At 41.0% G+C, this 26063-nt stretch overlaps 1 protein-coding gene across 13 annotated transcripts in view; it reads left to right on the top strand.

Moving 5' to 3' along the window:
* The window catches only part of TENM4 (teneurin transmembrane protein 4), a 1400276-nt gene that overhangs the window by 1119597 nt on the left and 254616 nt on the right, over positions 1-26063 (top strand). For 10 of the 13 annotated variants that reach the window (XM_056561274.1, XM_056561279.1, XM_056561286.1 and 7 more), the window contains one exon: positions 1628-1822. The exons of the other annotated variants lie outside the window; for them this stretch is intronic. In XM_056561274.1, the coding sequence (XP_056417249.1) occupies positions 1628-1822 (195 nt within the window). The remainder of the gene's footprint in view (positions 1-1627; positions 1823-26063) is intronic. 13 annotated transcript variants of the gene reach the window in all.

Below are 26063 nucleotides of genomic sequence, written 5' to 3'. Positions count from 1 at the left end.
TTGCTGATTCTTTTCGGTGGAATCCAGCTGGAATTCCACACTGTATGCACGGTCCTAGCACTGGCACATTAAGTTGCTGCTGCCTACACTGGAAAACTCCGGACAAAATTTTTTCAGGACAGAGATTCCGCAGTGTGAACCTAGCCTAAATCTAAAGAAAAATTTACAAAAATAAAAAAAATTATCTGTAGTTTAACCCTAGTCTAATAAAAACGATGGGGGATTTAAAAAAAAAAATCTTTTATGTAAAGATGACATTTTGCTCACCTTACACTAAATATATTTAAAAACATAAAAAATTACAAAAATGTAAAAAAATTATCTTAAAGGGGTACTCCGCCCCTAGACATGTTAGTGGGACTGCTGGCACCCCCTGTGATCTCCCTGCCGACACTGCGGCCTTACGGTCACGGAAGCCTGGGGATTCCGTCATCGTGATGTCACGCCACGTCCCCTCCATTCATGTCTATGGGAGGGGGCATGACGGCTATTACAGCCATCACACCTCCTCCCATAGACACGAATGGAGGGGGTGTGGCCACTGTGATTGCCAGTCATCCGGCACTGAGCGGAGTTCGCTTCGTGCACCGGGTCCTCAGCGGCCGGATCCCTGCCATCAGACATGTTATCCCCTATAATTTGGATAGGGGATAACCTGTCTAGCGGCGGAGTACCCCTTTAAGTTTAACCCTAGCCTAATGAAACGATCAAAGACTTATTTATGTTTAAATCTTTTATGTAGAGATAAATGAGTAAAATGTAAAAACTTCATCTAAAATCTGATTCAAATGAATTCGAGATCGAGCCACATTAGGCTAAATAAAAAAACGTAAAGGAAAAAACATATAAAAATAAAAAGATCATCTGTAACGTAACTCTTTTACATTAACATTTTTTGATAAAAAAAAATTTTATTTGACATTTTTCTGAAATTTTTGCTTTGCTACCAAAAACAACAAAAAAAATTTTATTTCACATTTTTCTGAAATTTTTTGTTTGTTTATTTTTTATTTAATTTGTTTCCTTTTTATTTTGAATTTGGGTTTTACTGCATAAACTAAAAAATGTAATGTATAAAAAAAAAAAAAAAAAAAGATCATCTGTAAAGTAACCCTTTTTACGTTAAGATTTTTTGGTCAAAATTTTTTTTCATGACATATTTTTTATTTTGTAATTGCTGCAAAAATAAAAAAATTTACGTATAAAATTTTTTTTTTAAATAAAAAGGTTTTACGTTGAAATTTTTTGGTTACATTTTTTAATTTAATTTCTTTCTTTTTTATTTTGAATTTGTGTTTTGCCACAAAAACAAAAAACTAAAATGTAGAGAAATAAAAAAAAGGTCTTCTGTAAAGCAACTCTTTTATGTTTTTTGGTAAAAATTTTTTATTTTGTTTTTTATTTGTTTTTTCAATTTTGAATTTGTATTTTTTGTATTTTTATCTATTTTTATTTTTTATTTTTTGGCTTCAAAGCCAAATAATAGTTTAAAACCGGATAAAACAAATCCCCCTATTATTAGACGGTTACATTAATTCCTTAAAAAATCAAGCAGGTGAGCAGAGTGTGCGCCTCTTCTTCGCTGTGCACAGTTTTGATGTGTGTGTGTGTTTGTGTGTGTTCACAGGTCCTCCCTTGCATTGTTCATCTGCTTCATCAACCCCAATTGAACAAACCCCCTCCCCTCCCCCTACCCCAGGAACCAATGGCTGCCAGAGGAGGCTGATAGCCCAGCCAGCCCAGCACTCAGAGTCTGGAGATTTTGCACACAATTCACTCTTAGTTAAAAGTGGTTCTGCAAACCTGGGAGTCTCGGCTAATGGTGAGTGTTGCTCTTATATCTTTTTTATTTTATTTTTTATTTATTTTATTTTTTTTACTCTATGGATGTAAATAGACCCTGCGCTCTGTGTGTTTTATACCATGTACATTGTGTGCAGGCATGTTCTTGTATAGGGAATAGATCCAGGCGATGAAGGGAAGATGGGGGGGGGGATTCCCTCCTGCTATGTTTTTACTCTGCTTGTGCTGCAGAGAGAATTCCTCAGTTTGTACCATGTGTGCAGGATTAACCCTTTTATTTTTTTGAAAATTAAAAAAAAAATTATAATAATTTTTTAGTTGAGTGCAGCTTTGCTTTCTAGTAAACGGTTTAACTTGATGTTATTATGTGCAGGCAGTGGCTGGTATCTATACCTTCTTCTTGTTGTTGTGTTGTTTATTTTATATGGTTGTTTATATTTTTTTGTTACTTTTTTATTTACAAAAAGAAAAAATTGTTGCAAGTAACCGCTCCCGCACCCCCCCCCCCTCTCCTTCTCCTTGGGATACATTGTATACTGATTGATTAACCCTTCAGGGTCTTTTAGTGGAATGATTTGGTGATGGATAGCGTTGCAGTTCTGATTATTGAATTAATTTTTTTATTATTTTTTAACGTTATACGCTTAGAAATTCCAAAAATATCTTGCTGAAACTGTGATTTGTGTGTTTTGGTATATAGTTTTAACCCTTAAAGCAGTGTTCCCAACTAGTGTGCCTCCAGCTGTTGCAAAACTACAACTCCCAGCATGCTGGGAGTTGTAGTTTTGCAAAAGCTGGAGGCACCCTGGTTGGGGAAACACTGCCTTAGAGGCACAGATTGGCCTTACATCAGTGCAATAGAGATGTTGTAACTCATGATGTAGCAGTGCTGAATGTGTCATTGAACTCATCTTAAGGTTGCGTTTGCGCAAGGTTAAAGGGGTACTCCACGGGAAAACATTTTTCTTCCAAATCAACTGGTGCCAGAAAGTTAAACAGATTTGTAAATTATTTCTATTAAAAAAAATCCCAATCCTTCCAGTACTTTTCAGCTGCTGTATGCTCCAGAGGAAGTTTTTTTTCTTTTTGAATTTCCTTTCTGTCTGACCACAGTGCTCTCTGCTGACACCTCTGTCCGTGTCAGGAACTGTCCAGAGCAGGAGCAAATCCTCATAGCAAACCTCTCCTGCTCTGTACAGTTCCTGACACGGACGAGAGGTGTCGGCAGAGAGCACTGTGGCTAGACTAGAAAGGAAATTCAAAAAGAAAAGAACTTCCTGTGTAATAAGTACTGGAAGGATTGGTATATATATATATATATATATATTTTTTTTTTATATAGAAATAATTTACAAATGTGTTTTTTCTTTTAAATCAACTGGTGCCAGAAAGTTAAACAGATTTGTAAATTATTTCTATAAAAAAAATAAAAAAATACAATCCTTCCAGTACTTATTACACAGGAAGTTCTTTTCTTTTAGAATTTCCTTTCTAGTCTAACCACAGTGCTCTCTGCTGACACCTCTCGTGTCAGGAACTGTCCAGAGCAGGAGAGGTTTGCTATGAGGATTTGCTCCTGCTCTGGACAGTTGGTGTCAGCAGAGAGCACTGTGGTTAGACTAGAAAGGAAATTCTAAAAAGAAAAGAACTTCCTCTGGAACATATAGCAGCTGATAAGTACTGGAAGGGTTAAGATTTTTAAATAGAAGACATTTACAAATCTGTTTAACTTTCTGGCACCAGTTGATTTAAAAGAAAATGTTTTCCAGTGGAGTACCCCCTTTTTAAAGCAAGGCAATGGATTTTCCTATAGTCATAGTGATATAGTAGGGTTAAAAAAAAAAAAAGGGGGACAAGTCCATTGAATTTAACCATGGAGGGGAGAAGATGGATGAAGGGAAAGGGGTGTATGGGTGGTCCCAATTTAAAACTTCAGATACTGCAGGCAGACTTGTCTCCGCTACATCTGAGTTGTAGCAGAGCTGAATTTGTTCAGCGCCGCACCGTACGATCTGTGACTTTGCATGGGACTGCAGGTAAAGCCTCATGGAGCCGCCTGTGAAAATCAGTTCTGCTACATGTGATACTCTAAACATTGTTTGGCTTTGTAGCGGGATGCTTCTCCTTCTTGGGTTACACTATAGCACATGTGCTCATGTTGTTTACATAGTGCCTGGGTCTCCAACTGTGGATCTTCAGCTGTTGCAAAACTACAACTCCCAGCATGCCCGGACAGCCGTTGGCTGTCCGGGCATGCTGGGAGTTGTTGTTTTGCAACAGCGTGAGGTCCACAGTTTGGAGACCACTGAAAAACAGAGCTAATTTCTCCCAAAACAGCGCCACACCTGTCCCCAGGTTGCGTGTGGTATTGCAGCTCAGTCCCATTGAAGTGAATGGAGCCAGGCTGTAATGCATGAGGACAGGGGTGGCGCTGTTTTTATGAAGAAATTAGCTCTGTTTTTCTATATCATGTTGACCCCTTTAACCCTCTAGGACATAAACTGGTGTATGTGCTCAGATCTGAAACTTGACTACCTTGTGAATTCATAAAGCCATGTTTATGGCTATATGGGGTGGTTAAGGGTGCGTTCACACGCTCTTTGTTTTTACGTTTTTTCCGAAGCGTATTTGAAAGGGTGCGGGCTCTTCTCGGCTGTCCGCAGCAGATTTTCCACGGAGGAATTTATGCTGCGGAAAATCTGCCGCAAGCCCAATTGAAGTCAGTAGGGACTGCGGATTGTAAATTCCGCCACGGAAAATCTGCTATGGACAGCCGAGAAGAGCCCGCCCCTTTCAAATACGCAGCGGAAAACTCGCAAAAACAAAGAGCGTGTGAACGCAACCTTAAGGGGTACTTTTTATTTTATTTATATTTTTTTTTAAATCAACTGGTGCCAGAAAGTTAAACAGATTTGTAAATTACTTCTATAAAAAAAAAATCATAATCCTTCCAGTACTTATCAGCTGCTGTATGCTCCAGATGAAGTTGTGTGGTTCTTTCCAGTCTGACCACAGCGCTCTCTGCTTCCACCTCTGTCCATCTCAGGAACTGTCCAGATCAGAATTGGTTTGCTATGGGGATTTGCTCCTGCTCTGCACAGTTTCTGACACAGACAGAGGTGTCAGCAGAGAGCACCGTGATCAGACAGAAAGGAAATTCAAAAAGAAAAGAACATCCTGTGGAGCATACAGCAGCTGATAAGTACTGTAAGGATTAAGATTTTTTTAATGGAAGTAATTTACAAATCTGTTTTAACTTTCTGGCACCAGTTGATTTAAAAAAAATAATAATAATAATAATTTCCACTGGAGTACCCCTTTAAGTCATAATTGTACGGCAGTTGTAAGATGAATATATTATATTGGCCCTCATTTACTATTGAAATCCAGACATGTTTTGTGGGGTTGTGCGCCAGAAGTTCTGCCTCCGCCAGAATTTGTGCCAGAATTGAAAAAACCTGTCTAACTCTCCATTTTACTATATAAATCTGAAAAAGGGGCATGGCCATAGGGGAAAGGGGGTGTTGGTTACCGAAAAGGGGCATGTTCCTGACATTTTCACAAAAAAAAAAAAAAAAAAAAAACATATTTACTAAGGTTTCCACTGAAAATGTTGTGGATTTCAGGTGAGAAAAAACCCTACAGATCAGAGCAGGTGTAAGAACAGCAAAATGTAGGGAAACCTTAGTAAATACCGTGGAAAAAATTGTAGGGAATTAAAACCCACAAAGAAACCTACACAACACTCTTAGTAAATCAGGGCTTATATGTACATTGCAATTACAATTATTTTACAATGAGGATTAGTTACATTGAAGCTATATGAATTAGGAGTATTGGACTAACCTCTACCTCTGTTCACTCACTTTCTGGGCACTGACATTATAAATGGTCTTTACCTCACAAGTTCGATATAACCTGTAGTTAATGTAAATAAAGTGCAGGTGACAATCTGATTCCATGGGACAGGGTTGGTACCCATTGTGGTACCTAATTGAATTATCAATGAAATGTGTCCCTTGGTGACTTATGTATATAAACACATAATAATAATAAAAAGCAAACACATAGACAGTGCACACCGACTCTTACCCTCTCCAGATGTTCCACGAATAGCCTGGAGTCCTGGCCACTAATCTACATGCATAGTTTTTCCAAACGGAATCATCCAGCAAAAGGAAACTTCAGTTAAACGTTGGTTCATTGAAAATCTTAAAAGTGCACATCCATGGACACAAGAACTATAACACAACGCATTTCGTTAAATGCATAACCTTAATCATTGGCTACCCATGATTAAGGTCATGCATTGACCAAAACACGTCGGATTATAGTTCCTGTGTCTATGGATGGACACTTTTTTATTTTTTTTATTTTTTTTAATAGATGATAAATCAATGTTCTTTATAAAGTTCCAGTGATATCGATTTTGTACCTTCAGGTTAAAACTAGACATTATGGATACAACTATAGAATTATCGACAATATATTGAGTTTGTTGTTGGGCGATGTACCTTGGCAACCGTTATTTTCCATACATAGGCGAAGTCTATTATGACTATAGAAAGTTATTTGCAAGTTTCCAATTTGTGGTTACATTGTGCTAATGTCACAATTCTTTTTGTATTATTATTTATTATTATTATTATTATTTTACTATTTATTAATTTATTTTATTATTATTATTACTATTATTATTATAAAAAAAATAACTTTTTTTTTTTATAGAGCTTTGCACCTTGTTATATTAGCAAAGAAAAAGAAGAAAATAAGTAATTGGGGTTTTCTAGGTCTGGGTAAACGTTAGGAGTGTTTAATAAGACGAAATTATTAACATTTCGTGCCGCCGATGGTATTTCTTTGGAATGAGCTGTTTACTTTTAGCCAGAGTTTGGGGTCGAGGTCCGGGCCCTGTTTGCTTCAGTAGAAGTCAGTTAATTGAAGGGTGATTTATTTTATTTTTTACTTTTTTTCAAATACTTCACAGAATTTTTTTCATATTAAAATATTAACCCTTCCTGGTTCATGCCTATGTTCTGGGCCTGAGAAAGCTTGGTTAAATTTTACTTATTTATTTACTTTATTTATTTTATTTTTGTTTTTTTTGCACATGAAATCACTATCTCATCCTCCATCCGCTATGCAAATCTCACCGCCCTCCGACAATAGGTGATAATTATTTCCCGACGCAACGAAAGGCATTGTTGTGCGGTAAATGTTGTTTACTGAAGCGGGAGTAATTTTTTGTCTTATTTTGTTTTTTATTTTATTTTATTTTATTTATTTTTTTTTGCACCGTAAAAGCCAAGAAAACACGCTTTCTTTCCAGCTGTCAGGAGCTCCCATCTGTGACAGTACACGGTGACACCTGAAGACATGCAAATAGAAGCAGCTTTTTATGCCTTGCAGAAGCCCAGGCACTGTCATTTAAGGCTTGCCGGGGGAAGGATGGATGTGTATTGAAGCCATTCACTAAAGCCATTCAGTAGTTTCTATGGTATGCAACCTTTTAACCCCTTCCCCCCCCCCCTCCTCCTCTTCAATGGAGGTGCTGGCAGAAGTGAAGTGTAGGCAGATACCCGCCAAGTCAGTAGGGGTGTTGCTGAAGGGGTCTGTAGCTAAAAAAAAAAAAAAAAAATGACCACACACACATTACGGTGTTTTTCTTTTTGTAGACTTTTCGGATGATAACATCTATAATAGTAGTTTTAGTACTTTTTTTTTTCTTTTTCTTTTCAATTTTTTTATTTAAGGGCAGTGGTCTCCAAAAAATACATGGGCGCATCGTCAACGTATCGTCATAAGAGTTCCCGTAATGCAGTGGTCTCCAAACTGTGGACCTCCAGCGGTTGAAAAACTACAACTTCCAGCATGCTCGGACAGCCGTTGGCTGTCCGGGCATGCTGGTAGTTGTAGTTTTGCAACATCTGGAGGTCCACCATTCGGAGACCACTGCACTAGAGTATGGTTTGTTGGGCCCAGACCCTAGTGGAAAGTCCACACCATTGTGTGAATTTCTTAATGGTTAAATGGTAATATAATATGGAGGGCGAAAAATTATTTCCTTTAGTAGGATCAAAAAGCCCTCCATTCCAGAGGGCCCAAAATGATCATCATAATTGGGGTGACTTTGGTTGCAAAAAACAATGGTCCCCAATAATTAAAATGTTTACGCTCCATTGCAATGCTGATAATCCTTAGTCAAATCATATAGGAATAGAAAAACAGAGCTTGAATTTCTTCCAAAAAACAGCGCCACACTTGTCCCCAGGTTGTGTCTGGTATTGCAGCTCAGTTCCATTGAAGTGAATGAAGCCACATTGTAACACCACACACAACCTGAGGACGAGGTTGATGCTGTTTTCGGAGGAAAGTGGCTATGTTTTTGTAATTCCAGATACATGGATGCGGCCTCCAGTAGGTGGTGCTAGAGAGCATTTTTATTTTTACTTATTTTTATTTTTTATTTTGATAGTGAGCTGCTTTGCATATTTTTTTCTTCCCAGACTCCTTAGGCCAGCTTGGAGGTCTCCCCAACTAAGCCATGGCCAAGACTTATGTATCAAGAAAAGAAACACTTGTACAAAAAAGTCAAATGTGGCCCGAAATTTCCTTGCAGAACATGCCTCCAACTGTTGCAAAACTATAACTCCCAGCATGCCCGGACAGCCGAAAGGCTGTCCGGGCATGCTGGGAGTTATAGTTTTGCAACAGCTGGAGGCACCCTGGTCGGGAAACACTGCTCTAGTCTATGGTCACGTATGCATTAAAGGTATCTAGTCTGCTATGTTTACCCAGGATGTGGCAAAAAAGCCATCTTTTCCTGTTCAAACAATCCCAAAGTGGGTCCAAACTGCACCTCTCCTGCTTTATGATGTCTCCGGCAGCTGAGAGTCATGCAGATGTTTTCACACAGTTGTAAGTTTATATGGCGGCCATTTGTTGGTGCCGGGTGACAAGTAGTTTTATTAAGTCTGACCATAGTTCATTGTGACAGAGCGTCATTCACAGGGCTATAACAATTAGGGGAAGAGGGTAAATAAAGGAAATCCAGTCTTTTCGCCGTCATCCTGTCTATGCGAGAGATAGCAAAGTCGAATATAACTACTATAAAACTGCCTCCTATATACAAGAATATAACTACTATAATACTGCTCCTATATACAAGAATATAACTACTATAATACTGCCTCCTATATACAAGATTATAACTACTATAATACTGCCCCTATATACAAGAATATAACTACTCTAATACTTCTCCTATATACAAGAATATAACTACTATAATACTGCCTCCTATATACAAGAATATAACTACTCTAATACTTCTCCTATATACAAGAATATAACTACTATAATACTGCCTCCTATATACAAGAATATAACTACTATAATTCTGCTCCTATATACAAGAATATAACTACTATAATACTGCCTCCTATATACAAGAATATAACTACTATAATACTTCTCCTATATACAAGAATATAACTACTATAATACTGCTCCTATATACAAGAATATAACTACTATAATACTGCTCCTATATACAAGAATATAACTACTATAATACTGCTCCTATATACAAGAATATAACTACTATAATACTGCTCCTATGTACAAGAATATAACTACCATAATACTGCCCCTATGTACAAGAATATATCTACTATAATACTGCTCCTATATACAAGAATATAACTACTATAATACTGCCTCCTATATACAAGAATATAACTACTATAATACTGCCTCCTATATACAAGAATATAACTACTATAATACTGCTCCTATATACAAGAATATATCTACTATAATACTGCTCCTATATACAAGAATATAACTACTATAATACTGCTCCTATATACAAGAATATAACTACTATAATACTGCCTCCTATATACAAGAATATAACTACTATAATACTGCCTCCTATATACAAGAATATAACTACTATAACACTGCTCCTATATACAAGAATATAACTACTATAATACTGCTCCTATATACAAGAATATAACTACTATAATACTGTCTCCTATATACAAGAATATAACTACTATAATACTGCCTCCTATATACAAGACTATAACTACTATAATACTGCTCCTATATACAAGAATATAACTACTATAATACTGTTCCTATACAATCTCAGTACATATTAATTGTAAGGATAATCCTCAGTAACCAGATCCACTATAGGGCTGACTACTTGATCCGCCGCCCTCTGCATCTCGCTGATGAGACAGAAGGTTATTGCGCGCAGTCTATGGTGGTCTCTAGTCGATATTGTATTATTGATGGCCTAGGAAGCTAGTAAAACCCTAGGCTCTTAATACGTTGGGTATTTTACACACGCTTCTTAGTGCTTGCGGTTTCAGACACTTTACTTTTTCCCCAGGGAACTTCATTTGTGTAAAAAAATCTGCAGGTTGGTAGTAAATATGTTCCACACAGAGACACAGAGTCTGGGGTCTCTTTTCCCAGTTCCTTCCTGGTCCAATAATGAGAGATGCAGGTAAGATATTTGAGACCTGGGGTGACCTTTCGAGGTGTCACCAACCTTGTATCAACCTTAGGTAAGTGTTGAGGGTGATTTACAATGTCAGGAGGTTGGGCGGGGGGGGGGGGGGGGGATTTCGGTAATCCAAGTTTTAGAACCACAAAACCAATCCTCCCACTCAAAATTCTTTTAACCCTCTTCAACTGGATTATCAGGTTTTTGGAAGGAATATGTTGGATTTAGAGGAGATGACCTAAACCATTGTCTTCGATGGATCCTAGTGTGGGTCACGTGGGCCACTTAAGCCTCACACTTGATGGTCTTTAGCAGCTACCACTCCATATAGAGATACAGTTTTTGGATGTGGATTGCTGAGTCCTTTAGTGAAATGTTGTTGCCCGTCTATGGTCCACAAAGGATTGAGATGTTGGGAATTTGACGTAGCACAAGGAAATGTTTTTTTACAAGTGGCAAAGTTTAGATAGATATCTCTCTGAACATGGAAGCCAGAAAGATGACACCCTAAAAGTGGTAGTAGACAGTAAATCTTAGTTGACCATCTCATAAGAGTCCAAAACTTGAGGAGCCAAGATACCCAATAACAAGTGGTGATCATCTTCACATATGTTGAGGTTCTCCAAGAGATATTTAGTTCTCTGTATTGGTCACCTACAGGCAAAGAATAGCCCAATACGGCCTATAAATTTTGAGATGCCCACATTGAATCTCCACCGTTTTTCCAACCATTGAGCTCGCTTCTGAAATATCATTGTCCACTGCCTCCTCCTCGGAGCTGCAGCTATTTTTGGGTGACACTTGTTTTTGACCATCTCATGAGTCCAAGACTTTTGGAGCCAAGATACCCAGTAAAAATCGGGGAACATCTTCGTATATGTTGAGCCTCGCCAAGATTGATAGGAATGTCAGCCCTAATCCTTGTAGGTTGAATAAGCAGAGAACATATAGGGGGGAGATTTATCAAAACCTGTCAAGAGGAAACGTTAAGTTGCCAATAGCAACCAATCGGATCGCTTCATTCATTTTTCAGAGGCATTTTCAAAAATGAAAGCAGCGATCTGATTGGTTGCTATGGGCAACTGGTCAACTTTTCCTTTGGACAGGTTCTGATAAATCTCCCCCTAGACTTTAGAATGCTTCATATGTATCAGTTGTTACTTGTGATAGGACGAGTTCTGTATATCGATCACCTACAGGCAAAGAACTTCCCAATACGGCCTATAAACTCTCAGGTGCGAACGTCATCTGTTTTCCAGCTATGGAAGCTGTTTCCGAAATACATCATCATCGACGGCCTCCTTCTCTGAGCTTTGTAGCTAGTTTTGGTATCCCTCCAAGTGTGTGACAATTGTCCTTGATTCTCGCTCTTAAGCCGTGTCCACGGGAATTTCATTGTAAGCCTTTCAGAAGATCGCAACAGATTTAAGAAATGTCTCTTATTTTGAGATTTTTTTTTATTTTTTAAGTTTTATATTTAAAGGGGTTATCTGCCATAAGGGAATATTACTACGTGCCTGCCAGACAGTAATGGACATGCTTAGAAAGGATCCGCGCTTGTCTTGGAACTAAATGGCTATGTTGTGAGATTACCATATCACTGTGGCTATCTTTTTGTGAACTGGTTATTTCCTGTTGGAGTTCCCTCCCTCCAACCCCAACTCCCAGGATTCCTTGTTAGTGTGAGGTCACTTTTCTCCCTCCCACACAGTCGGGGTGCAGCATAGCATGGAAGGCCGCTCAGGTGTGCTTCAATGGGTGGGGTACCCATTAAAGCACACCTGAGCGGCCTTCCATGCTATGCTGCAAACAATAGACCTGCATTTTCTATCCAGGGCACCTCTAGCTGTTGCAAAACTACAATTCCCAGAAGAATTATCTCCCTCCCATTTGCCAGTCGCCTCACCCATTAAAGCAAACAGTTCCCTCTGATCACCTGACTAGTGATGTAATGTCTCGGGCCACACTGCAACCTGGGAAAACCAGAGACGACACTCATTTTGTATGCTGCTAAAAATAAACATCGGGGCAAAGATCACATTGCGAGACCACCATGAAACACAGGTACAGACACTATATTATGAACAACACTAACTTAACAGCCCCTCTAGCATAGTCAAATGAAAAAAAAAAAAAAAATGGAATACCCCTTTAATATATATCAACCTACTGCCCCAACCACCATCACTCAAATTCCATATTGTGTATCTTGCCATGGAGTAACTTTTTAGTTTTGTTCTGAAAATTTTTAGTATAAGCTATGATGAAAGGGATTGTGGTCCTTACACAGCATGTGGCAGGCCATTTGTTGTGGCCCCATTCTTTAGATGCTAAAGGGGTACTCCGGCCCTGAGATATCTTATCTCCTATCCAAAGGATAGGCGATAAGATATCTCACCACGGGGGTCCCACCGCTGGGGACCCCCGCAATCTTGTATTTGCCACCCACCTGTTTGAGATGCATGCCGCGGTGCCAGCTCACAAACAGCCGGGTGGCGACCACGGGGCTGGAGAATCATGACGTCACTACTCCGCCCCCGTGTGACATCACCCCCCCTCCCCCAGGGGGGGGGGGTAATTTCAAACTTTTATTAGGGACGGCACTGAGCAGTCATTCGGCGATCGGTGACACAGGAGGAAGGTAGGGACCTTCCTTGTTTCTGCCAGCTGTTCGGGACACCGTAATTTTGCTGCGGCGGTCCCGAACAGCCCGCTGAGCTAGCCTGGAGCAGTTTACTTTCACTTTAGACGCGGTGATCAACTTTGCACGCCGCATCTAAAGGGTTAATAGCACCGCGATCAGTGCCGCACGCCGTTAGTCACTGGTCCCGGCCTCTAACCCGACCCGCGTTATAGAAAGGGAGCGGACTCAGGGTGTACAGGTACGCTCTGAGTCCTTAAAGGGGTACTCCGGTGGAATTTTTTTTTTATTTTAATCAGCTGGTGCCAGAAAGTTACAGATTTGTAAATTACTTCTATTAAAAAAATCTTAATCCTTCCAGGAGTTATTAGCTGCTGAATACTACAGAGGAAATTCTTTTTTTTTGGAACACAGTGCTCTCTGCTGACATCATGACCGGCATGCGCTCTGCTGACACCTCTGTCCATTTTAAGAACTGTCCAGGTGTAGGAGAAAATCCCCATAGAAAACATATGCTGCTCTGGACAGTTTCTAAAATGGACAGAGATGTCAGCAGAGAGCACTGTGGTCGTGATGTCAGCAGAGAGATCTGTGTTCCAAAAAGAAAAGAACTTCCTCTGTGGTATTCAGCAGCTAATAACTCCTGGAAGGATTAAGATTTTTTAATGGAAGTAATTTACAAATCTGTTTTAACTTTCTGGAGCCAGTTGATATGAAAAAAAAAATAGTTTTTTTACTGGAATACCCCTTTAAGGCAAGGATTTGAAAAATCCCTGGTAATTTTTTATCTAAGAGTCGAGGAACGTGCTCTCAAATCACCCAAAGTGCAAGAAAAAGTGCAAATGTGTTATACTAAAAAAAGTGCACAGAGGATGTGGTCTATCGCAAGCCCTTCTCCGATAGGAGAGAGGCCCCCCAACAAACCTTACCCTTCGCATGCGGACCAAAAGGTACCTGCGAGGTTCCAGGTTCGATGTCCCTTGTCGCCGAAGCTACTAAGGGACCACAAATGCTCCCGGCATCCCCCTTGGCGTTAGCCAAGGTATCTGCCCGCAGAGCCGATAACGGTAGGTACCCTGCCAAAGCAGGAGTACCCGGGGTGTTTGCAGGGAGGTGCGGAACCTAATGGCCACACACACCTCCCCTAGACCACCAGGAGGGACACCCAGAAGGGCTACCGCATCCTGACAAATCCTGTAGACACAACACGTAAAAAGTGACACAGAGAGACAAAAATAAATAAATAAGTGAATGTGTGCAGATATACTGCCCGGACATCCGGCCGGATCTATAAAAATTTCTCTGATCCTAGCCAGAAGGCCGGGAATCAAGAGGTGAGTGCCACAAGATGAAGAGATCATGGTGCCCGTGCTTCCACTCAGTGAGCCAATTCTCCCAGTGAGTTTCGGCACCTCGGGGTCACCACTCCCCAAGGCACTAAAGTACCTCGGCTCTAGACCCTCTCAGCCTCATGACAAGACCCGGAGGGAACAGATCACATCGGGGCAGCCGTCGGGCTGATTCCTCAGAACCAGCCCCAAACGCCCCGGTACACCTGTCCCCTACCATGCAGCACCCATCCTCACCAACTCCACACCGGTGTGGACTCCCACCGGCATGAAACTGATAAGAACAGATACTACACTTGATCTTAGCCAAAAGGGAAAAATCCCAGGTAATGGATGAGCCAAAACCATTTCTGCTGGTCCAACTTTTTGGGTTGTCTTCCATTGATGAACCTGCTGCTTCATTGTCCTTACTCTTCTACCTTAGTGTAAGTCTTTACTACAGTTCATCTATTGGTGGGACCCGATAAAACCTTGAGTTCTGTTCTAATCAAGGTTTTTGCTGTAAATTCTGGAGGTCTTGAACAGAAGAATCTGGAAACTTCTGCAAGTGTTGGGATAGTGAAGTCTTGTACAGCTGTGTAAACAGAGCCTATAGGGAAGTCAAAGTCAGATCACACCAGGAGCTATGCAGACCCGGCTGGAGAAGACTCATTACTGAAGCATCTCCTGGGCATTTCCTCCAAAAATTCCAAAAAAATTTATCGAGATTGATTAGAATGCTGGTTAAAGGGGGTACTCCGGTGGAAAACTTTTTTTTTAAATGTATTTATTTTTTTAAATCAACTGGTGCCAGAAAGTTACAGATTTGTAAATTACTTCTATTAGAAAATCTTAATCCTTCCAGTACTTATTAGCTGCTGAATATCACAGAGGAAATTCTTTTCTTTTTGGAACACATAGCTCTCTGCTGAATCACGAGCACAGTGCTCTCTGCTGACATCTCTGTCCATTTTAGGAACTGTCCAGAGCAGCATTTGTTTGCTATGGGGATTTTCTCCTACTCTGGACAGTTCTTAAAATGGACAGGGATGTCAGCAGAGAGCATTGTGCTCGTGATGTCAGCAGAGAGCTCTGTGTTCCAAAAAGAAAAGAATTTCCTCTGTAGTATTAAGCAGCTAATAAGTACTAGAAGGATTAGGATTTTTTTAATTGAAATAATAATTTACAAATCTGCTTAACTTTCTGGCACCAGTTGATTTAAAAAAAAAAAAATTATACCGGAGTACCCCTTTAACAACATCTACGACAGTCGTCGTCCAACAGTGGACCTGCGAAGGTTGCAAAACTTTAACTTCCAGCATGCTGGAAGTTGTAGTTTTGCAACCATTGGAGGTCCACAGTTTGGAGACCTCTGCCCTATGGGAACTCTTATGACGATACGTTGACGATGTGCCCATGTATCTTTTGACAAATCCAAAAACTTTAATTTTTGCTCGGTGGATTTTAAAGGTTTTTGGATCATCTCACTCATGGAGCACCAAGTGCATTCTGGGTATATAAGGACTCTTAAAAAGAAGCAACTCTATTACCATGTTTTGGGGTCCTCTGTGTCTTTACGGGTACCTGGATAGACTTGTGGGGGGGGGGGGGGGGGGGGGGAGGAAGGAATCTGCCATTAATGGTCAGTCATACCAAAAACTTTGAGGATCTATGATTATGGTAGTTGTCAGGGCTTGGTGGGAGAAGTAGTTTCAGCATGCAGACTGCCTGGCACAACTACAATTTTTTTTTCCTTTTGGTCCACTGATGTATGTGTGTGGTATCCGCAAAATTGGAGCAGCACCAAACCCTGGGAGAAAATCCGCTCGTGGTAACCACCATACAATTTGTCAGATTTTTCAGATTCCGGCAGTGAGCTCAACTTCGCCTGAATGAAGTTTTTTTTTTTTTTTTTTAATTCCCACCCATTTTTTTTCTACAAAAGTGGCACTCCAGGGGTTAAATCCCTATTAATCCTTCTTGTTTCGGAACCTCTTCCCCCTCCCACAGTGTATGCAGGTGGCAGACTAAAGTGAGACATGAGTTTATTTTTATTTATTTTTTTCTCCTATATGATGCCGAATGGGTAGTAAAGGACTTTTTAAATGTAAATTAAAAAAAATATGTTGGCTGTAAGCAAAAAATATGTAAAAACTATAAATGTGTGTATACATAAAAAAAAAAAAAAAAAAAAAAAAAAAAAAAATATATATATATATATATATATATATATATATATATATATATATATATATATATATATATATATATATTACTTTTTTATTTTTTTTATTTACGTGATGGCACATTTATTTATGTGATGACTTTTTATTTATTTATTTTTATGGCCAGTTTTTCAGTTTTATGGGTTAAAAAATATATTTTTACTTTTTTTTCCACAGGCCATATTTCATTTTTTGTTTTTAGTTTTATTTATTTATTTTTTGTTTAGGGTAAAGGTAATATATAATTTTTTTTTTGTGAACATGGTTTTTAATAAAAAAAAAATTTTTTTGTATTTTTTTTTTATTTATTTTTTAATTGCTGGATACAGATGACAGATGATACGGTCAAGCTCTGATTGTTGTTAGTTTGTGTTGTTTGTACTCTAAAAACTAAATTTTTTACCCTGCTGAACTGTGTTTTGGAAGCCCATTCAGAGCTTTTTGTCTCCTGAGTTTGGCAAAGCTGGGTTGTGAGCCACGTTTGAGCTGGAATAGCGTCCATCTCTGGAATCCGGCATGCACATTTGGAATAGATGGACATGTACTGAGACAATGAGGACAAGCTGTATATGATGAATTTGCCAAGTCGCCTCCTTTCTACAGCGCGATGGTGAGGATGTTCTGTTCACGGTGTCCTGAGTTGTTTTCCATCCGCAATAACCCGGCTTTAATCATTAATTAATGAGAACAATGGAGCTTATTTATTACTTGGTGGAGTAGAGAGGAGTTAGTCATTAGAATAGCCTCTTACCAGATCCCTATATAAAGGGGTAGCTGACTTCTTCATGGCGGCTGTAACCGCATTCTATTATGTATCTTTGATATTGGATATTGAATTGAGGGGGGGTCTCTGACTATAAATAACCATCATTGTCACCTATAAAAAGTTGTGAAATTTTCCTTTTGAAATTCGTAACGCAGACTGAAATATATGAAAGGCCATTCTGTGAGCATTAAAAATGTGAAAACCGTGTTTTAATATCTTTTTTCTAGGCTGAGATACAACTGATTAGTTACAGGCCCAAAGCCTGAGGCTGCACTACTGAGAGAATTCTTATCATAAACCTTGTGTTTATTCAAGTCGTCAGTGTTCACATATAACGATCCCTATTCTTACCAGGTAGGATGTAAATGTTAAAGTGAACCCATAAAAGGTCTTTATGACAACACAGCACCTGACAAATCAGGAGGAGACGTGAATGTTTCAGTAGTGCAGCCCTCAGACCTTTGGCCTGCAGCTTCAAACAACCATATCTCTGCCTAGGAAAAACATATTCACATACGGTTTTCACCTTTGTAATGTACAGTTCATGGACTATAAACTGAGTAGGGCCCTTAATATGTATTTTATAACACTGTTGGCTGTTTTCCATGGCATATTTTGTGTAATTTCTGACTGGGTAGCTATCAGTATTGTGATACATGTTAATAATTGACGCAATTCCTCTATAATGCATACTTGCAAAGGGATACGACTGCCCTGCATCCTCTATAATTGTTAATGCTATTACAAATAATGGAGATAAGCGGCATTAGGCATGAATGGCGCCGCTGATCTCAGAGAGTTATGATTGGACCTATACACTCAAACCCTTCTGCCCAGATATGGGATATCGTTCAGGAAAAATGTTATGTGTACAGCTGTAAGATATTTGCTGGGGAGTTTTGTATTCATTTAATCACACGCCACCATAATTTTTGGCGTCGCCGGCGGGACGTTCTGTAGAGCTGTTTAGTCAAGCACAGTTATTGTCTCCCTATCCCCTGCTGGATCATAACTCATTATATCAGATCACTGCAGATTATTGCATTATCCTTGCATTACGTGTCCTACACGGGGCCGGATGGAAGGATCTCTATACTACGTGGAACCTCTTGATGATCTCTTCTTGCTGTCAGTGAATGGAAACGCTCAGCATACCTGTCCACAGCTGAGCGTTTGTCCCATTGGATTCAGTCTAGATCAGTGGTCTCCAAACTATGGCCCATCCAGATGGTGCAAAACTACAACTCCGCATGCCCGGACAAGCGTTATCTGTCCCGGCATGCTGGGAGTTGTAGTTTCGCAACAGCTTGGCGACCACTGATCTAGATAGTCTTCTGTAAATGAAGCCTCATTCTCTCTAGTGTCTGTAGAGTTTGTTACAATGTATCAGTTCAGGTTAAGAAGAAAAGAAATGTATTTGGGGTCCGAATTGATAGATCACAAAAGATTGGCTGGACTGGATATAATTGTACCAAACCCTCAGCTGTGATTCAAAAAATAAATAAAATAAATAGTTGCACATTCTGCTTCGTAAATTTGCGTCTAGAAGCGACTGCGATGTGTGAACCACGGTGTATGGATTCTCCATGATCGCTCCAGAACTATTCATAGAAGTGGAAGAAGTTTTAGAACAGTGTTTCCCCGCTGTTGTGCCTCCAGCTGTTGCAGAACTGCAACTCCTAGCATGCCCGGACACCTGTTGGCTGTCCCGGCATGCTGGGAGTTATAGTTTTGCAACAGCTGGAGACACACTGGTTGGGAAGCACTGTTTTAGAGCAAAATATCAACTAGGATGGCGGTTGACCCCTTACCATTTGGTGCTCCTAAGATGAGTGATGCCCACTTCAGGTTGGCACCATCTCCCTTCTCTATGGGCGTATCAATGGGCACATCGGGCGCCCCAGCATTAGGGGGGAGACCAATTTATCCGGGCATCACCAAAGCGTTCTTTTTTCCCCTAAAAAAGCTGTAAGCAAACAAGAACCTTGCAGTCATGGGCAGTGCTCATTAGCGCCCCCCAGTCACAATGTATGGGGCATATATCACAAGTCATCTATTTTAGGGGGTAAAAAGTGACCCCAGAACCAGACATGTCTGGTAGTAGCATGGCGTGCGGTAAGCAGTCCCTGACACGTAAACATAGCAATATGTAATTTCCCTATTACACAGGACAGCGGTGTGTGTCTGTATACACGTCCATACACCTAGATGTATACAGTGCCTGGAAACACCCGCACACGAGGCTGCTGGGAAAATAAATAAAGGTCGCCCGGCGGTGCCCACAGCGTTTATTTATGCAGTAAAGCGGCTTTGATCAGGTTGTTCTGTGTTATGTAGCCGTGATTGTACCGTACAGGCGACCAATCTGTGACCGTAATGAAGAGCGATGGCCAAAAAATGTGGTGGGTGGGGGTGGGGGGGGGGGTAGGCTTGGATACACGGGATCCGCAGGCAGTATCTACGCGCAGGCGCCTCACCTTTCTTGTCTGAATAGTTAGTGTGTAACAATGTAATGTCTGACACTTGTCAGAGTTGTAAATACACATAATATAATCCAAATTATGATATTTTATCAATAATAATGAAAATCAATATTATAATTATTATTACTTAAATATATTATTTGTTAAAGGGGTTATTCCAGGGGAAGAACTTTTATTTATATATCTGTATCTATATATAGCAACAATATATATAGTTTTACAACAGTTTGGAATTAATAGTGCTGGCCAACTTATTTTTTGGAGATATATTATATAAAAAAATATATATATAATCAGCTGGCTCCAGAAAGTTAAACAGATTTGTAAATTACTTCTATTAAAAAAAATCTTAACCCTTTCAGTACTTATGAGCTGCTGAAGTTGAGTTGCTCTTTTCTGTCTAAGTGCTCTCTGATGATACGTGTGTCAGGAACTGTCCAGAGTTAGAACCAAATCCACAGAGCAAACCTCTTCTAAGAGGCTAGGGGCGGAGTACCCCTTTAAGACAGATGGAATTATCTTCACAGCTCGGCCAGAATCCCAGAGAGGTGGCCAGGAACCCAGAAGGACCTCGCAGCTTGCTGGGACCGATTAGACTTGTAATAGACTTGAGACAGTTATCTTGAGGCCTAACTATATGCAGGACTTGACTACTTGTAGTGACAGCAGACATAGACTTTGACTTACTAGAATGACTGTAGCTTTGTGGCCTTTCCGGATGCTGGTCACTAGCACTGAGATCTCTGGGGGTTTCTGTGCTTAGTAGCAGATGGAATCTGAGAAAAATTGAAATGTCCACCCCTTTTATATAGTGGGGGGCTGGACTAAGGCACATTGGTCAAGCTGCGGGGCATAGGTTAAGCTGGTGCTCTCATGGTAACATCATGTGACAACATAACATGTGACAATCCCACAGGTCCTTTAGACAACTCGCAGGTCCTTTTAGACGATCTATACATTAGGACACTGACTACACATAAGGTAGGATAAATAACATTATAGAAACAGTAGAGGAGACCCCAGGTCACTGAGGGACTCAACCTGGCAGGGCCTAAGGGTAGTGCAGGACCATGTCCTGTACTGGGACATTTCAGTATCACACACCATGATACACTTAGATACACTGGCTCAGCAAGCAGTGTTGCCCATAATATTCTTGGGTAGGTTCTGCAGATATCATCCCAGGATTGCATACACTGGATTCACAGATGGCATCAGACATGAAAGGCTTAGATACACTGGCTTAGCAAACAGTCTAACCCATGATAGGCTACATACAAGAGCTCAGCAAACAGTGTCAAACATGATAAGCTTAGATACAGAAGCTCAGAAGATAGTGTCACACTTAAAGGGGTACTCCTGTGGAAAACATTTTTTTTTTTTTTTTTTAAATCAACTGGTGCCAGAAAGTTAAACAGATTTGTAAATCACTTCTATCAAAAAAAAATCTTAATCCTTCCAGTACTTTTTAGGGGCTGTATACTAAAGAGAAATCCAAAAAAGAAATGCATTTCCTCTGATGTCATGACCACAGTGCTCTCTGCTGACCTCTGCTGTCCATTTTAGGAACTGTCCAGAGCAGAAGAAAATCCCCATAGCAAACGTATGCTACTCTGGACAGTTCCTAAAATGGACAGCAGAGGTCAGCAGAGAGCACTGTGGTCATGACATCAGAGGAAATGCATTTCTTTTTTGGATTTCTCTTTAGTATACAGCCCCTAAAAAGTACTGGAAGGATTAAGATGTTTTAATAGAAGTGATTTACAAATCTGTTTAACTTTCTGGCACCAGTTGATTTAAAAAAAATAAAATAAAAAATAAATTCCACGGGAGTACCCCTTTAAATAGGCTCAGCCAACTACATCACAAATGATATGCTTAGATACATTGGATCAGAAGATCATATCACACATACAGTGACTCAGCAGAGAGTATCACATCATGATCGGCTTAGATACCCGGACTTAGTAGTTACTGGAGATACAATCCATGATAAGGATTTAATGTTGTTCTTAGAGACTGTATCACAGTCCGTGGGCTTAGATACGCCATATATACATCCTATGAAGAGGCTGAATGACTAATTCCCCATCGGGCTCTCTTTTGATGAAAATGAGGTGACAGCGGGCAATGTGGCAAAGGTGCAAAGATCTCGTGTTGTTCTTCTTATATTAAAATTCCAAAGTACTTTGCTAAAAGTAACAGTGCACTAAAATAAACCCCCCCCCCCAGGACCCTGCGCTCCGCCAGCATCAGATTGGGAACGACTGGAACAGATTAGGGGCATTAAGCATAGAATTGGCAGCAGGGCAGCTCCCTGTATCCCGGCTCTAGAATTACCAGCCCTGTGAAATGAGTCCCAGACATAAAGGTCTGCGCCCTCCAAGTAACACGTAGGGCGGTAATTGGGATTTCAGAGAGTTACAGCTGTGGCGGCCGTGTCCAGGGTTCTACAGGATAGAGCTGTGACGGGAAATCACCCTGCAGACACCGCTCATGTGTGCACAGTATATACACCAGTGTGTGTATGTGTGTGTATAGAGATATATATATATGGAGCAGCACTCGAGGTCAAGTAGGGGGGTACAAGCTGTGGCTGGACCCTGGTACTAGGCCCCTCTGGATACAGCAAAAACAAAACACAGCAGCACTCCAGGAGTAAAATGGTGAATGATGGCTTTATTATCACCAAAAAATGTACAGCGACGTTTCGGCCACGTGAAGTGGCCGAAACGTTGCTGTACATTTTTGGGTGATAATAAAGCCACCATTCACCATTTTACTCCTGGAGTGCTGCTGTGTTTAGTTTTTGCTATAATATATAATATATATATATATATATATATATATATATATATATATATTACTTGTCCAAGGGACTAAAACGAGCTAACATGTCATTTTGATACTTTAGGTCGTCCTGATTACAGCAATACCAGATTTGTATAGTTTCCGTCATGTTTTATTAATAAAAAAAATAAAAATTCAGAGACTTTTTTTTAATTTTTTTATTTCAATTTTCTGACCCCTGTAGCTTTAAAATAAAAATAAAAAATCGCATACCAGGCCGTATGGGGGCTAATTTTTTTCCCACCATAATCTGTTTTTTGTACCATTTTGGTATTGATCTGACTTTTTATTCGCTTTTTTTTTTTTCTGGGATATTATAAAAATTGCAATTCTGTTTTTTTTATTTTATTTAATTCATTTGCCATATGGGATACATAATGTTATATTTTAATCGTTCGTACAATTATGCACGCAGCAATACCAAATATGTTTATTTTTATTATGTTTACATGTTTTTATATAGGAAAAGGGGGGGGGGGGGATTTGAACTTTTAATATGGAAGGGGTTAATGTGTGTCGTTTAAACTTTTATTAAACATTTTTTTTCACACTTTATTAGTCCCTTAGGGGACTTTTAGGAGGAATAATTAGATTCATCATACAGATCAATAGAGTTCTATTGAACTCCATTGATCTGTGTGCTCTGCGATCCATTGATAGAGCCTGTCTATCAATGACCGAGCCACAGATGCCAGGGAACAGAGGTAAGCCCCCCGACTACCTCTATAGTGGATCGCCACCCACGATCACGCTGTGGGGGGGGGGGTGCGATTCACCCCACTAGCCCACCAGAGAGCATTCACAGGTCCCTTTAGATGCTGCTGTCAGCTTTGACAGCAGCGATCTAAAGGGTTAATAGCCAATCGCGGCGACCAGGATAGCTGCATGCTGGCTATAACTGGTGGCCCCCAGCTACTGAAATCATGTGGGGGCTGCAGAGTACGGAGCGGGATGGAGTTGGGAGCCTAATCTATACACCCCTCTGAGCGCCACTGTGCTTGTCGGGGGCTTTCAGGTCCTGCCCTGCTTGCCCGAAGCAGGGCTAAGGACCTGAAAAATTGACCTGGGCGTCGGGCGATACAAATTCCACATCCCTGAATTATATATTACTTATCCTGTACTGATCCTGAGTTATATCCTGTATTATACCCCAGAGCTGTACTCACTATTCTGCTGGTGAGGTCACTGTATTGTCACGATTCGGCTGGCTGGAGGTGGATCCTCTGTGCCAGAGAGGGATAGGCGTGGACCGTGCTGGTGGACCGGTTCTAAGTTGCTACTGGTATTCACCAGAGCCCGCCGCAAAGCGGGATGGTCTTGCAGCGGCGGTAGCAACCAGGTCGTATCCACCAGCAACGGCTCAACCTCTCTGACTGCTGAAGATAGGCGCGATACAAGGGAGTAGACAAGAGCAAGGTCGGACGTAGCAGAAGGTCAGGGCAGGCAGCAAGGATCGTAGTCAGGGGCAACGGCAGGAGGTCTGGAACACAGGCTAGGAACACACAAGGAAACGCTTTCACTGGCACAATGGCAACAAGATCCGGCGAGGGAGTGCAGGGGAAGTGAGGTATAAGTAGGGAGTGCACAGGTGAGAATACTGATTAGGCCTGCTGCGCCAATCAGTGGCGCAGCGGCCCTTTAAATGGCAGAGACCCGGCGCGCGCGCGCGCCCTAAGGAGCGGGGCCGCGCGCGCCGGGACAACACAGACGGGGAACGGGTCAGGTACGGGAGCCGAGATGCGCATCGCGAGCGGGCGCGTCCCGCATCGCGAATCGCATCCCGGCTGGGAGTAATATCGCAGCGCACCCGGTCAGCAGGTCTGACCGGGGCGCTGCGAATGAGAGAACGCTGCGAGCGCTCCGGGGAGGAGCGGGGACCCGGAGCGCTCGGCGTAACATGTATACATTACATTACTTATCCTGTACTGATCCTGAGTTATATCCTGTATTATACTCCAGAGCTGTACTCACTATTCTGCTGGTGAGATCACTGTGTACATACATTACATTACTTATCCTGTACTGATCCTGAGTTATATCCTGTATTATACTCCAGAGCTGTACTCACTATTCTGCTGGTGAGATCACTGTGTACATACATTACATTACTTATCCTGTACTGATCCTGAGTTATATCCTGTATTATACTCCAGAGCTGTACTCACTATTCTGCTGGTGAGGTCACTGTGTACATACATTACATTACTTTCACTGTACTGATCCTGAGTTATATCCTTTATTATACTCCAGAGCTGTACTCACTATTCTGCTGGTGAGGTCACTGTGTACATACATTGCATTACTTATCCTGTACTGATCCTGAGTTATATCCTGTATTATACTCCAGAGCTGTACTCACTATTCTGCTGGTGAGGTCACTGTATACATTACATTACTTATCCTGTACTGATCCTGAGTTATATCCTGTATTATACCCCAGAGCTGTACTCACTATTCTGCTGGTGAGGTCACTGTGTACATACATTACATTACTTATCCTGTACTGATCCTGAGTTATATCCTGTATTATACTCAAGAGCTGCACTCACTATTCTGCTGACCCTAGTCAAGCAGGGAATTCTGTATGCTACAGTCGGCCATCATCCTAGAGCCCGGACTATGTAAGTCACTGTTTCCCAACCCAGCATGCCCGGTTGCCTCCAGCTATTGCAAAACTACAAATCCCAGCATGCCCGGACAGCCAGGGCTGGTGTAAGTCAATACTAATCAATGTTCTCATGATCTGTAGGTGAGCAGAAGTTGCATTCTCCCCTGGGTCTTAAAGTCCATAGAGTCACATGGGGTGTGGATATTTTTTCATCGGGGTCCAGGAGCTTCCAGGGAAGTCTCTCCGATCCAACCATCACCATCTAAGAGGAAGCGGGGTCAAGCGCACGGATTAGGTATCATAAGAAGATACATTGTTACTGACACATTCCAAATATTCCAGTAGCCGCTTTCCAAATTCTGTTGCCCCCCTTATAGAGGCGGAAAAGCATCTGGTAAAGGTTTCCTTGGGATGTCCTCGGGGGTCTATATTAAGGAAAGGTTGGGAGTCAAGAGTCGGGTTCCTTTAAGTGGAAAGATAATCCGTGGGCACACCTGTGTGTATAGGATACAAGGTCTGGGATTAGTGATGTGTGTCCATCTGCTTCTAGGTAGGGACGACCGCCTGCTCCCCGCCAGGTCAGCTCATGTTCCACCGCCACATGGTGTTGCCCCCCTCCCTTCCCCTTCCTTCTGCAGTAAGTTTTGATAGGGAACAATGGGGGTTTGTTCGGAGTAGAGTGGAATTTTAATGGATAGAATGGGAAGAGGGGGGGGGGGGGGGGGGGAAACCGAAAAACAAAAAAGTGGGATTAATACCGCAAAGACGTTACGGACGTGTAAATGCCATGTTCTCAGCGTGCATTAGGCGTGTCACAGCAAGGCCTGATACACTT

Source organism: Hyla sarda, chromosome 2, assembly GCF_029499605.1.
Source record: "Hyla sarda isolate aHylSar1 chromosome 2, aHylSar1.hap1, whole genome shotgun sequence".
In the NCBI taxonomy this organism is placed as follows: Eukaryota; Metazoa; Chordata; class Amphibia; order Anura; family Hylidae; genus Hyla; species Hyla sarda.
This window is presented reverse-complemented; position numbering and strand designations above follow the sequence as displayed.